Source organism: Penaeus chinensis, chromosome 11 (genome assembly GCF_019202785.1).
Source record: "Penaeus chinensis breed Huanghai No. 1 chromosome 11, ASM1920278v2, whole genome shotgun sequence".
Classification (NCBI taxonomy): Eukaryota; Metazoa; Arthropoda; class Malacostraca; order Decapoda; family Penaeidae; genus Penaeus; species Penaeus chinensis.
Genome location: NC_061829.1, coordinates 38,875,880 through 38,888,379, shown reverse-complemented (window position 1 = coordinate 38,888,379; position 12,500 = coordinate 38,875,880). Strand labels below are relative to the sequence as shown.

The following is a 12,500-nucleotide window of genomic DNA, read 5'->3' as shown; positions in this document are numbered from 1 at the left end:
AGGGTGTATTTTATGTTTGTGTGTATCTCTACGCTCGGAGATAGATGTGTAGGCTGAATGGTGGTGGGGGGGAGGGTGAGGGGTTGTGGGTGAGGGCCTCGAGAGGGAGAGGGGAGAGGGAGGAAGGTGAGGAGGAGGGAGAAGGAGAGGGGTGAGCGGAGGGGTGGGGGTGTTGGGAGAGGTGAGGGGTTGGGGGTTTGGCGATAGAGTTGTGGGGTAGTGAGGGGGTGAGGGTGAGAGGGTGAGGGTGGAGATGGTGAGGTGCGAGTGTGAGAGGTGATGGCGTGGAGGGTGAGGGTTTGGATGTGTGTGAGGGGTTTCGAGGGTGAGGGTTTTTTCTGAGATGGGTTTCGATGTGTGTTTTGTAGGTGGTCGATCTCACTGAGCGGTATTCGTCGTGTTTTCTTGATGTTGAGTGGTTTGCTTGATTTTGTCGTGAGGGGTTAAGTTCGTGTATCCGTCTGTGGAAGTTGTGATGACGTGGGTGAGATTGTTTCGACTCCTCCCTCCGTGAGGGTGTTTATTGCCGTCATTGTTGAGGTGAGTTAGTAGTCGCTTGAGGTGTGAGGGTGGTCGTGTGTTGAGGTCGTTGCGGGTGAGTTGAGGTGAGGGTGTCCTTGAGGGGTAATTGAGGGTGTTTTCTTGAGGGTCTTTCGCCACGTGTATGAGGCCGTAATATTTCCTGAGTGTGTGTGATGTTTGCGTGATGGGTGTGAGGGTCGCTTGGGAGTTTGCTGAGGGGTGCGCATAGCGTGATTGCGTGGTGTCTGATGGTAGTTTTTAGTTGTGCTAGTTTGTGTGTTGGTTCTTCCTTAAAGAGAAGGTTACTAGATCGGTGCGCCGGTCTTCCGTCCCTCGACGCTCTCGAGTTTGAAATCTCATTCTCGAGTGGTTCACGTGTGCATTTTGAATCTGATGGGAGGTGATCGGTGTTTAGGTTGAGGTGTAGGGGTCTGGGGATGAAGAAAGGTGCGGGGGGGTAGGTGGCGTGGGTGGGTTGGAGTGTCTATGAGAGGGGGGCTGTTTGGGTAGGGGTTGACGATGCGTCTGGTGAGGTGTGTCTCGTCTCTGAGGTGCTGCGAATTAGTTGGTGTTTTTGGGTTGTGTTCGTTGGATTCTGATGGACGTTGTTTTTTTGATGGGGCAGGCTTCATTTTTTTCTGTCAGTGAGTCGGATTATTATATGCTATTTTGTTTGAGCTTTTTGAATGTAGCTACACCTCCCTTTGAGGGTCGATGGGTTCCGTTTTTTGGTTCGTTTTTTCGAATTTGGAGGTGTGGTGTTGTTTGCTTTGGGTGTTAGGGTTGGATTTTGAGGATAAATCGTGAGGGTGAGGGTGAGGGTGTAAACAAAGGTTGAGGTTGGAGGATAAGGGTGGAGAAGATTTGGTAGAGGTGAGTTAGAGCGCTAGAGAGGAGAGGGAGAGGAGGATGGGACAGTAAGAAGGCGTGAGGATCTTTGCGTGAGGGTGAAGAGGGGTAGAGGAAAGGATGTGTATGCGAGAAGATGAGAAGGAAGATGGAGTTTTATACGTTGAGAGCAAAAGAAGATGAGATGCAAGAGAAGTATGCATCCAGAGATCAGTTACGCTTAGAGAGCATGAAGACGACGATGGCTAGTGGTCACCGTTTTATTGCGATGCCCGAAGATGGAGCTGTGCGAGATGCAGATCGAGTTGGAGATGGAGAATGGAGAAAGATCGGAGTTGGAGATTGGGATGGAGCGTATGAGCTGCCCTCCCAGAAGACGGTCTGTGATGGAGAAACTCCACGAGATTCTATGATATTCGACAGTCGCGCGGGTATTCATGTGAGACGCCTCAGTATCTCGAACGCTTTGGGCATCAGATGCGACTCCCACTTGCTGGTAGCAAGATCGCTGCGAGCATTAAGCCCATGGAGTGCTTGGGTGGGATTTGGAGTCTTCTCCAGATGTGATTGACGATGGAGATATAGATGGAGGGTGATTGGAGATTGGAGGATGCGATGGCACTTGTCCAGAAGATGGCATGCTGTGACTTGCTCGAGCATGTGAGAGAAGGCCAAGATGTGAGGATGCGGATTATCGAATCGAGAGGTGAGATGGAAGAGAGTAGGATGCGACCTGAGGGTTAGCGGGCCTATGGCCTTAAGGGAGAGTGAGGATGAGAGAGGTGAGAGGTGTTCTGGGAGTCAGGTGCAGAGCTGGGCGAGAGGTGAGAGGGAGATTCAGAAGTGAACTGAGAAGAGTGATGCTCGAGGTCGAGGGGAAGAGGCTTGAGGTGTAGAGGGCCATATGGATCGATTGTCTGTTGTTATGAGACGCAATGGCGATCCGATCTCAGTAAGTCCGTTCTCACATATATTGTAGCTTATTTCCGCGTCATAGTAAAGTGATGCATGTCAAGTGGTGTGCGAGAGACGAGAGAGGAGAGGGAGGGGAGGAGGGAAGAAAAAGGGGAGGGGGAGAGGAAGGAAAAGGAAAGAGAGACGAGAGAGAGGGAAAGAAGGAGATACAGAAGAAGAAGACAGACAGGGCAGACAGAAAAAAAAAGCAATGAGATATAATAGAGAAGGGAAATTGACATACAGAGAATTTAAAACAAATGACACTGGTTCTTGCTTTGCGCTTCCGAGCCCTTTCACAAAACCCCTTTTTTGGGTTTGTGTTCATAGGTGGGGGGAAGTGATTTTGTTTTATTTTCGTTTCGTTTTAAAGAGGGTTAAATTTCTTTTTCTGGGGGGTTTTTTGCTTGTTCGGGTTTCCTTCGTGATTTTTTTTCTCCTTTTTCTCTTTTCTCTCTCTCTTTTCTCTCCCCCTCTCTCTCTCTCTCTTTTTCTCTCTCTCTCTTTTCTCCCCTCCTCTTTTTTTCTCTTTCGTCTTCGTTTTTCTCCCTTTTCTGTCTCTTCCCCTCTCTCCCCCTTCCTCTCTCCCCTTCTCTCTCTCTCTCTCTTTTCCCCCTCTCCCCCTCTCTTTTCTCTCTTCTCTCTCTCTCTCCCCTCCCCTATCTGTTTCTCTAGTTTTCCTTCTCTCTCTCTCTCTCTCCTCTCTCTCCTCTTCTCCCCTCCCCTCTCTCTCTCTCTTTCCCCCTCTCCCTCTCCTTTCTCTCTCCTCTTCTTTCTCCGTTATTAAACTATCTTTTATTTATTTAGCTATTTATCCATTGTTTTATCTATCTAAACACATGTGAGTCATATGTGTCTTTAAACACACACACTTACATATAAGCCTGGAAAACTTGTTGTATTTCCTTTTTTAAAAACCTCGTAATGAAAAAGAACAAGATTTATCTCAAAAATACACCCGGGGCCCCCTAACAATTACCCCCCAAAACCCTAGGAAAGCATTATTTATCAAATTATCGTCAAGCCTCCCCCGGGGCCCGAGAGAGGTAGAGGTGACCACCCTATGACCCCAATTAACAGACCCCTTTTTGTTTAAGGAGCGAGAGTAGTACGAAGGGGTTTCTGTAGGGGGGTTTGGAAACGTCGGTTTTACAAGTTCTTTTGGGGGTTTTGGTCTTGATGGGAAAGTTTTTTTTTTTCTTCCCGGTCCCATTTGGTTTTTAACCTTTGTGGGCCCGTTTTTTCTTTATGTTTGGGCTTTTTTCTTTTTCTTTGGTTTTTGAAACCTGTGTCTTGTCTTGGGATTTTGAGTAGGGACCTTTTTATTTTTTTCTCTCTCTTCTCTTTCTCTTTCTCTTCTCTCTCTTCCTCCTCTCTCTCCTCTCTCTCTTTTTTTTTTCTCCCCCTCTCTTTCTCTCTCTTTCTCTTTTTCTCTCTCCGTCTCCCCACTTCTCCATGATCATCACCACCTTTCTATTCTTCTTCCCTTACTCCTTCCTCCCTGTCTATCTCTCTTCCTCTACTTCTCCCAGCTCCTCTTTCTCCTCCCCCCTTATTTCTCTCTGCCTCTCTCTTTTCCACCTCCTCCTTCTCTCCATTTTCTTTTCTGTCTCCTCTATCTCTACTCACTCTCTCTCCCCTAACTCCTCTTCCTCGTCTTCTCCTCCTCTCTCTCCTCCATCTCTCTCTCTCTCTCTCTCTCTCTCTCTCTCTCTCTCTCTCTCTCTCTCTCTCTCTCTCTCTCTCTCTCTCTCTCTCTCTCTCTCTCCCTCTCTTTCTCTCTCTCTTTCTCTCTCTCTCTCTCTCTCTCTCTCTCTCTCTCTCTCTCTCTCTCTCTCTCTCTCTCTCTCTCTCTCTCTCTCTCTCTCTCACCATTTCCCCTTCTTTCCCCTCTCCTCCTCCTTTCCTTCCTCTTCCATCTGTCTTCCCTCTCTCTCCCCCAGCTCCTCTTCCACGCACTTTTCCACTCCCCCCCCCCCCTCTCTCTCTCTTCTATCTCTCTTCTCTCTCTCTCTCTCTCTCTCTCTCTCTCTCTCTCTCTCTCTCTCTCTCTCTCTCTCTCTCTCTCTCTCTCTCTCTCTCTCTCTGTCTCTCTCTCTCTCTATTGTCTGTCTGTCTGTCTGTCTGTCTGTCTGTCTGTCTGTCTGTCTGTCTGTCTGTCTGTCTGTCTGTCTGTCTGTCTGTCTTTCTGTCTGTCTGTCTGTTTCTCTCTCTCTCTTCTCTCTCTCTCTTCTCTCTCTCTCTCTCTCTCTCTCTCTCTCTCTCTCTCTCTCTCTCTCTCTCTCTCTCTCTCTCTCTCTCTCTCTCTCTCTCTCTCTCTCTTTCTCTCTTTCTCTCTCTTATTCTCTCTCTCTCATTCTCTCTCTCTTGCCTTCCCCCCCTCTCTCTCCTTTAGGAATCACTCCAGAATCTTATCGAGTGTCTATATGCAGGAGATTATTAAGTGTAGGTTACGTGATATCATGTGTATGGTGTACTTGATCAGAGTAAGTACTTAATGCACGTAAGTATTATTTCGGCAAATATAGTGAGGTAGAGCAAACGTATCTAATCTATATAAGTATGTAATTAAGAAATTAAGGTGCAGTAAGTTGGAATAGGATTTAGAGCTATACTTTGTGATAGATCATAAGGATATAACACGATTTAGAATGTGTTCTGTATAATGCGCATTATACCGTTACACAACATAGATGAAAATAAAATGGTATGTTATATGGTCTAGTATAATGTTTTACAGTCAAACATATTGAAACATTTAGGAAAAAAAATTACAGTATACCGATACATAATATAACGCAGCATAATATGAAACTCTAAATACAATATAATTTTAATACGATAGTCTAATATAACACAACATAAACCTTTACATAGATACAGTATGCTCCAATATACATCAACCCCTATGAATGCATATCCCTCTATAATGCGATAGGATACACCATATCACATTCCCCAGTATAACAAAACAACAAAGCATTTCCTTTTCTCCCGGCCATCACCGCCCAAAGACCGTGTATAACCACACACCAGCGCTCAGCCAGTTCCCGGCTCCGGCTCTTCGCTCACTCATGAATAAATAGGATCCAATCACTCCCTCATAATAGGCGCTTGTTACATGCGCGGAACGAGGCCTAGTTTGAGATCTGAGCCTAAGTGGGGTTTTTTTCTTCCTATTGGTTGGATTGTTATGGATACGGAATATAGCGACGGGTAAATACGAGGATATTAGTGTTAAAAAGAAAGAGAGAGGACAAAATTAAAATGTCTTTCGTTTGCGTGTTAATGCAATGATTTCTTAGTCAAATATCGGACAAGGGCGATAAGTAAACGATAATTGCTAATAATGAATTAATCACATTTGTCCGTCATATCTTCATATGTTACAATAGCGTTCATGTTAAATAAATAAATAAATATAGGAAATGAGTATATGTTCGATATTTCTTGTTTCCACGTTCATTGTTTTCCTCCGTCGGTCACACGACATCACATAATTACAACTTACTCGTACTACATAATTAACAAAAATAATCTAGTGGTTATATAACGAACTGAATATGGGGAGCCTATAATGAGTATATGGTTATGTTGTGTGACGAGGTGTCGCCATAGAGGTGCGTGGCGTGTAATGTGTGCATATGACAGGAATCAATGATATAATCACAGTTATCAAATATTCATAATGAGGAAACAATCGAGCAACTGAAGTAATAAGGTGACTGACAAAAATTATTACTGTCAAAGCTATTTAACTAAATACATTGAAGAAACTGCACGTTTTAACAGCGTTTTTTTGTGCTTTTCTCTATCCACAAAATCAACAAGGCAAAACATGAACCATCATTACGTCATTGTCATAAAATGAGATGAAAAACGGACATGTAATCTAAACAAGACTGTATTAATTCAACATCACCAATTATTTTTTTTTGGGTAATCATTCACATGCTCTGTTATATACTTTTTTAAAATATATATATAGCTCATGATGCAGTTTCAATACCAAGGTTACTCAACGAGACATTATGTCAGTCCTATGTAACATTTACCTAAGGGAATGATGCTAGTTATGAATCACCAGTTAGTCACACAGTAACACAGACAAGTGACGGACCAGCAAACATACCTGCATGCATGTCTGACGGAGAGTTTAACAAGTAGAGGAGGTACGGTCCGCTTACACGTTCGGGGCCCTCACCTGTAAAGACAAGAGCTTGGGTTAATTGGGAGCTTGTACTGGATACATTATGCATTAGATTTTTGTGTTATGTATGAGATAAGTATATTGTGTATTAGGTATTATATTATGTATTAGATATTATATTATGTATTAGATATTATATTATGTATTAGATATTATATTATGTATTATATATTATACTTAATTATTAATATTATATTATTTGGTTAGATGTTATGTTACTTGATTAATGTTATTATATGTGATTAAATATTACGTTAATTATTGGTATTATATGATACAATGAGATCGTATATTGTATATATCTGTGACAAACCGGAGGCTTTTTTCAGGGTATATTAGGTACAGGGAAATCTTTGTTATTTCGTGAGATGTTTTGAGAGTAAAATAATTATCTTTCTCTCTGGGGTACATTTGATACGGAAATGAGGAAAATCGTTATCATATCAAAGGTTTTATACTGAGCTTTGGTGGTAAAGCTAATACAGAAAGGAAGATTTTTTTTTTTTTTTAAATTTCAGTAGTTTATACAAAGGGAAATGGTTTATATAGTGATTTTTTTTTTGTTAGTCCATGAGATTCATTTGAGCCTAAGTAAATGTTATACAGAACGAACAGGGAAGGGGGAAAAAATCATCGTTATATTAAGCTTGAGTACACTGAGTGCATAATAACGTAAGCTTCCATTCGAATAACAGAAAAAAAATGTGTCTTTTCGATTTTAGGTATGGTCCGATGTAAGAAATTTGCATGAACAAAGAGATTTAGTAAATCATAGCAGATATCATGGTAATATATAATGTTATATGCAAAAAGCCACCTTATTTATTATGCAAATATGCACAGAACTATAGTATATATCAAACGGGAATAAGTAATATATATTGAGAATGACACTTTATATTTGGTATATCGCTAACGTAAATAAAACAAACGGAAACATAATCTAATATTACGTTTAGATGAATGAAATGCACAGCAGAGGGAAATGAACATCAGGTAACAATAAAAAAAAGTTCATGGTGATGTCAGTTATGATTAACTGAACTCAAATTTCAAAGGAAAAATATAAAAGAATGAAGATGCTATTAGGATGTTATTGACAGCGAGGAAGAAAGAAAATATTTACTGAATCAAGAGAGACAGAGAGAGAGAGAGAGAGAGAGAGAGAGAGAGAGAGAGAGAGAGAGAGAGAGAGAGAGAGAGAGAGAGAGAGAGAGAGAGAGAGAGAGAGAAGTATATAACCAGACACATTAGGAAAAAAATATATGAGATGCAATTGGCTCAAAGAGAAAGAGAGAGAGAGAGAAAACAAAATGGAAGTGCTGATGAGTCTAATGAAATAAGGAAAATAAGAGAAATATTACCACAATATATACTGTGTGTACATATAGGGCGTATATGAATCTTTGTATATGTTTACAAGAACGCATCCCTAACTCTCTATATAACAATATTAACAACTCGAAATTCTGGCTCACTGATAAGTTTACATTTCTTTTCCACCATTCTGCGGGTGTCAGATCTTACCGGTGTCAACCCTTGCAGGTGTCAGATCTTGTTATCTTCCATACTGGTGTCAAATCTTACGGCTGTCAACCCTTACAGGTGTCATATCTCATCGGTGTCAACCCTTATAGATGTCAGATCATACCAGTGTCAACCTTTACACGTGTCATATCTTACCGATATCTACCCTCACAGATCTAATATCTAACCGGTGTCAACCCTTACAGATCGTGCGGCTGTCAACCCTTACAGGTGTCAGATCTTACCGGTGCCATCTCTCTGACAGGCATCTGACCTTGCAGTGCCAGGTATCTCCAAAACACAACACCTATTTTTCCTCTCTAGCATCGACCAAATATCTCGCGTTCTGTGTTGACCCGAGCGGAAGGAAGCATTGCTTTTTCGGGATTCATTGACTCGCTCAGACCTTCCTTTGTTTTAACTTTTTTTTTTATTCGTCTTGTCATAAATATTTGTCTGCTTGTTCTCTCTCGTTGGTTTATTTGATGTTCATTTTTGTATCAGTGTCTATATTTATTTCTATATCTTAATCTGTATACTTATTCCTATATTCCTATACATATATGTTTATATTTACATCTACATCTATATCTATATCTATCTACCTATCTATCTATCGATATATCTATAGACACGTGTACATAGAAGCACAATTACAGTATATATATGTATTTTTATTTATTAATTTATCTATTCTTTTACATACACCTACATCTCTATTTACATCTACATCTATCTCTATATCTGTCTACCTATCAATCTATTGATATATCTATAGACATGTATACACATAGGCACAAATACAGTGTATATATATATGTATATTTATTTATTTATCTATTTTTGAGGGGGTGGGGGGTGGGGGTTAGTCTCCCTGAATGTTGGATTCTCAAGACTTCAAGAAAATTATCAAACTTTGCCTCATTTTGTCTTGTTTTCTTCTCTCTTTTCTTGTTTTATGTCGCTAGTCTTAAGCTGTAGCCTGACTTTTCTTTACGCAAAATGTGTCTCTCTCTTCTGCTTTCTATTTTTTTTTCGTATCAATTTTTGTTATGTATGTATAGCTTCTTCTCCGGTCATTAGTGTCTCTCCTTCTCTTTCTCTTTTTCCTCGTCTCTCTTTCATCAGACTTTCCTTCTCGCTAAATATTTCTCATCTCATATCTGTAGTTCTTTATTTTCTTCCTTTTCTCCTAACTTCTTTGCGGCAAAAAATCTCTTCTCTTCTCTCACGCCTCTTCTCTTTTCTTATTTCTTAATATTCCTTTTTTTTTTTATTCTAGCTTTATCCTCGTTTCCGTGGTGTCAGATCTTGCACGTGTCAGATGTTGGCGAGGTTAGATCTTTTCGGTGTCAGCTCCTACTGGTGTCAAGATTTGCGGCTGTCAGGGCTTCAAAAATTGCCGGTATCAAAATTATCATTCCTATCAAAATTATCATTCCTATCAAAATTCTTATTCCTATATCGTGGATGCCAGATATTACGGGTGTCAGATCTAGCGGGTGTCAGCTCTCATATGGGTGTCAGTTCTCTTACGGGTGTCAGATCTCTTCCGGGTGTCAGCTCTTGCATTTGTCAGCTCTCTTACGGGTGTCAGATCTCTCACGGGTGTCAGATCTCTTCCGGGTGTCAGCTCTTGCATTTGTCAGCTCTCTTACGGGTGTCAGATCTCTCACGGGGTCCTGGATCTTCCTGATGTCAGATCTGGCGAGTGTCAGATCATACGCCTGCCAGATCTCCCTTAACAGGACGCGTCTTATCTTCCTCCCTTTACCCCTTTATGTCCAAACTTTCGCCCTCTCCCTAAGCCTCCTGGATTAGGGGATTCGGCCAGAAAGTCCTTGTTATCTACCTAATCCTTTCGCCGGGGGGGACTCGAGTATACAAGGATGTTAATACTCTCAAGCAGAAGTTAAATAGAGGGAGGATAAAGACGAGAGGACAAGAATTATTCTTTCCTTTTATTGTCTAAGTATCTCCTAACTTTATCACCCTCTTGGGAACTGTGTTTATTTGGTTGTTGGTAAGTTTCTTTTCGCCTTGTTCTTTTCTCATTCTTTTTCGTCTCTTTCCTCTCTTCCTCCTCTTCCTCCTCCTCCTCTTCCACCTACACCTCCTCCTCTTCCTCCTGCCTCTCCCGATCTCCAATCTCTTTTACCCTTCCAACATCTCACCTTCTTCATATACAGAGACGAGAGTGATACCATGTTTTAAGATCACTTCAGAGACGCCTATACTCTGGACTATTGACTGTCAACAAAGAAACACTTTGGGGGGGGGGGGGGGGGGGAAGGACCTTCGTTTGGTCGGGGCAAACAAGAGGACAAACAAACCGTTACAGTTTGTTTGTATAAAGTCTTTGCTTTTGGCTGATCGCTCGCTTGATTCATAAATCTTGGTTTAGGAAAATGTGCGTATTATATATATTTTCTGTTTCGTTTTTTTTTTTTTTTTTTTTTTTTTCAAACTGTGTAATGGTTATTTATTTTCATATTTAATATTTAAAATCCGTTTTATTTTTAAATCTGTTTTTATTCCTTCGTGTTTTAATTGTCTTGTATTTTCAAATTAAGTTTTGGGTACATAAACCAATATAGAAAAAAGGAAAAAGAAAATAAGAAAGTAAACATGATTAACGATGTAAAAAAAAAAAAACATTTGGCTTAAGAAAACACTAAAACAACCCCATGGTAATACTAATATTGACCCACCCACCTCTATTATTTCTACAAATATCCGTGCTCTCAACTCAACCATTTTCCTTGTAATAGTGATCAGCAAACCAAATAAAAGAAAACGGAAATTGTAACAAAATCAATAAATGATAAAAAAAAGATAATAATTGTAAGAATAGTTACATGACAAAATAATTTCTAAAATACCAGCGTAAGGAAACAGCGAGGAGCAGCAGAGGAAGAAGAAGAAGAAGAAGAAGAAGAAGAAGAAGAAGAAGAAGAAGAAGAAGAAGAAGAAGACGAAGACGAAGACGAAGAAGAAGAAGAAGAAGAAGAAGAAGAAGAAGAAGAAGAAGAAGAAGAAGAAGAAGAAGAGAAGGAGGAGAAAGAAGAGCAAGAAGGAGAAGAAGAAAAATAATATCTAGGAAAATCGTTCCCAAGATGCCACTGTAGCGAAAATATTGAAAAGAGAAAAGTCGGTGATATGTGACAGCAAAATGTCCAAAACACCAACACAACAGAAAATACAAAACAAAAATATATTGTCGTAGGATTCCAAAAACACTTCCACTCTTCATTCTCCCGAAAAAAAAATAGTAAAGCTATGCAGTTTTATTATATATATACATATATATATTACATATATGTATTTGTATATATTTATATATATAATATAATATTATATCATATTATATATACATATTTCCCTCTCCCTCCCTCCCCTCCCCTTCTCTCACCTCCCTCGTCGTAAATTGTATCAACGAAGCCGCAGGTGAGTGACTCGGACAGGTAATATATATTGTTACGTTGACCAAGCGACGGGGAGAGAAAGGCAGAGTGAAAAATGGGGTTTGCTGTAGATGTTTCTTTGTTTTTAGTGTGTGTTGTGGTTGGGGATATTGTTATTATTTTTGTTTATTTGTAATAATTATTATTATAATTGTTTATTTATAATAATTATTATTGTTTATTTATGATTTTTATTATTGTTTATTTATAATGTCCTATTATTGTTGTTATTGTTATTGTCATCATCATCATCATCATCATCATCATCATCATCATCATCATCATCATCATCATCATCATCATCATCATCATCATCATCATCATCATCATCATCATCATCGTTTTTTTGCGTGTTTCTCTGTCTGACGTTTGCTTGTCTGGTTCTCTATTATAGTAATAACGGTAATAACAAAATTACCGACGATAACAACAGTAATAATGGTAATGATGCTAATGATGAAGATGATAATGACAACAACAGCAACAACAACAAAAGTAATAATGATAATAATGATAATAATGGTAGTAATAATAAGAGCAACAACAACGACAGTAATAATAATAATAGTAATAATAATAATAGTAATAATGATGATGATAGTGATAATAATGATAATAATAACAATAATAACAATCATAACAATAATAGTAACAGTAGTAGTAGTAGTAGTAGTAGTAGTAATAATAATGATAGTAATAATAATAACAATAATAATAATTATAATAATAATGATAATAATAATAATAATGATAATAATGATAATAATGATAAAAATAGTAATCGTAATAGTAATAATAATAATAATAATAATAATAATAATAATAATAATAATAATAAAATGAGGATGATAATAACAGCAACAATAATGATAATGATTATGACGATGAAAATGACAGTGTTAATGATGGTCGTCATGCTAATGATTATGTAAAGATACTGAAGCCGCCCCCCCCCCCCCAAAGTTAGCCCGAAA

The 12,500-nt window shown here is 39.4% G+C and overlaps 1 protein-coding gene across 1 annotated transcript in view; it reads right to left on the bottom strand.

Moving 5' to 3' along the window:
* Positions 1-6,482, bottom strand: part of LOC125030610 (IDLSRF-like peptide) — an 89,909-nt gene extending 83,427 nt beyond the window's left edge. Inside the window, exon 1 of the mRNA XM_047620759.1 lies at positions 6,458-6,482. Within this exon, the coding sequence (XP_047476715.1) occupies positions 6,458-6,467 (10 nt within the window). The 5' untranslated portion in view covers positions 6,468-6,482. The remainder of the gene's footprint in view (positions 1-6,457) is intronic.
* Between the last annotated feature and the right edge of the window lie 6,018 nt (positions 6,483-12,500).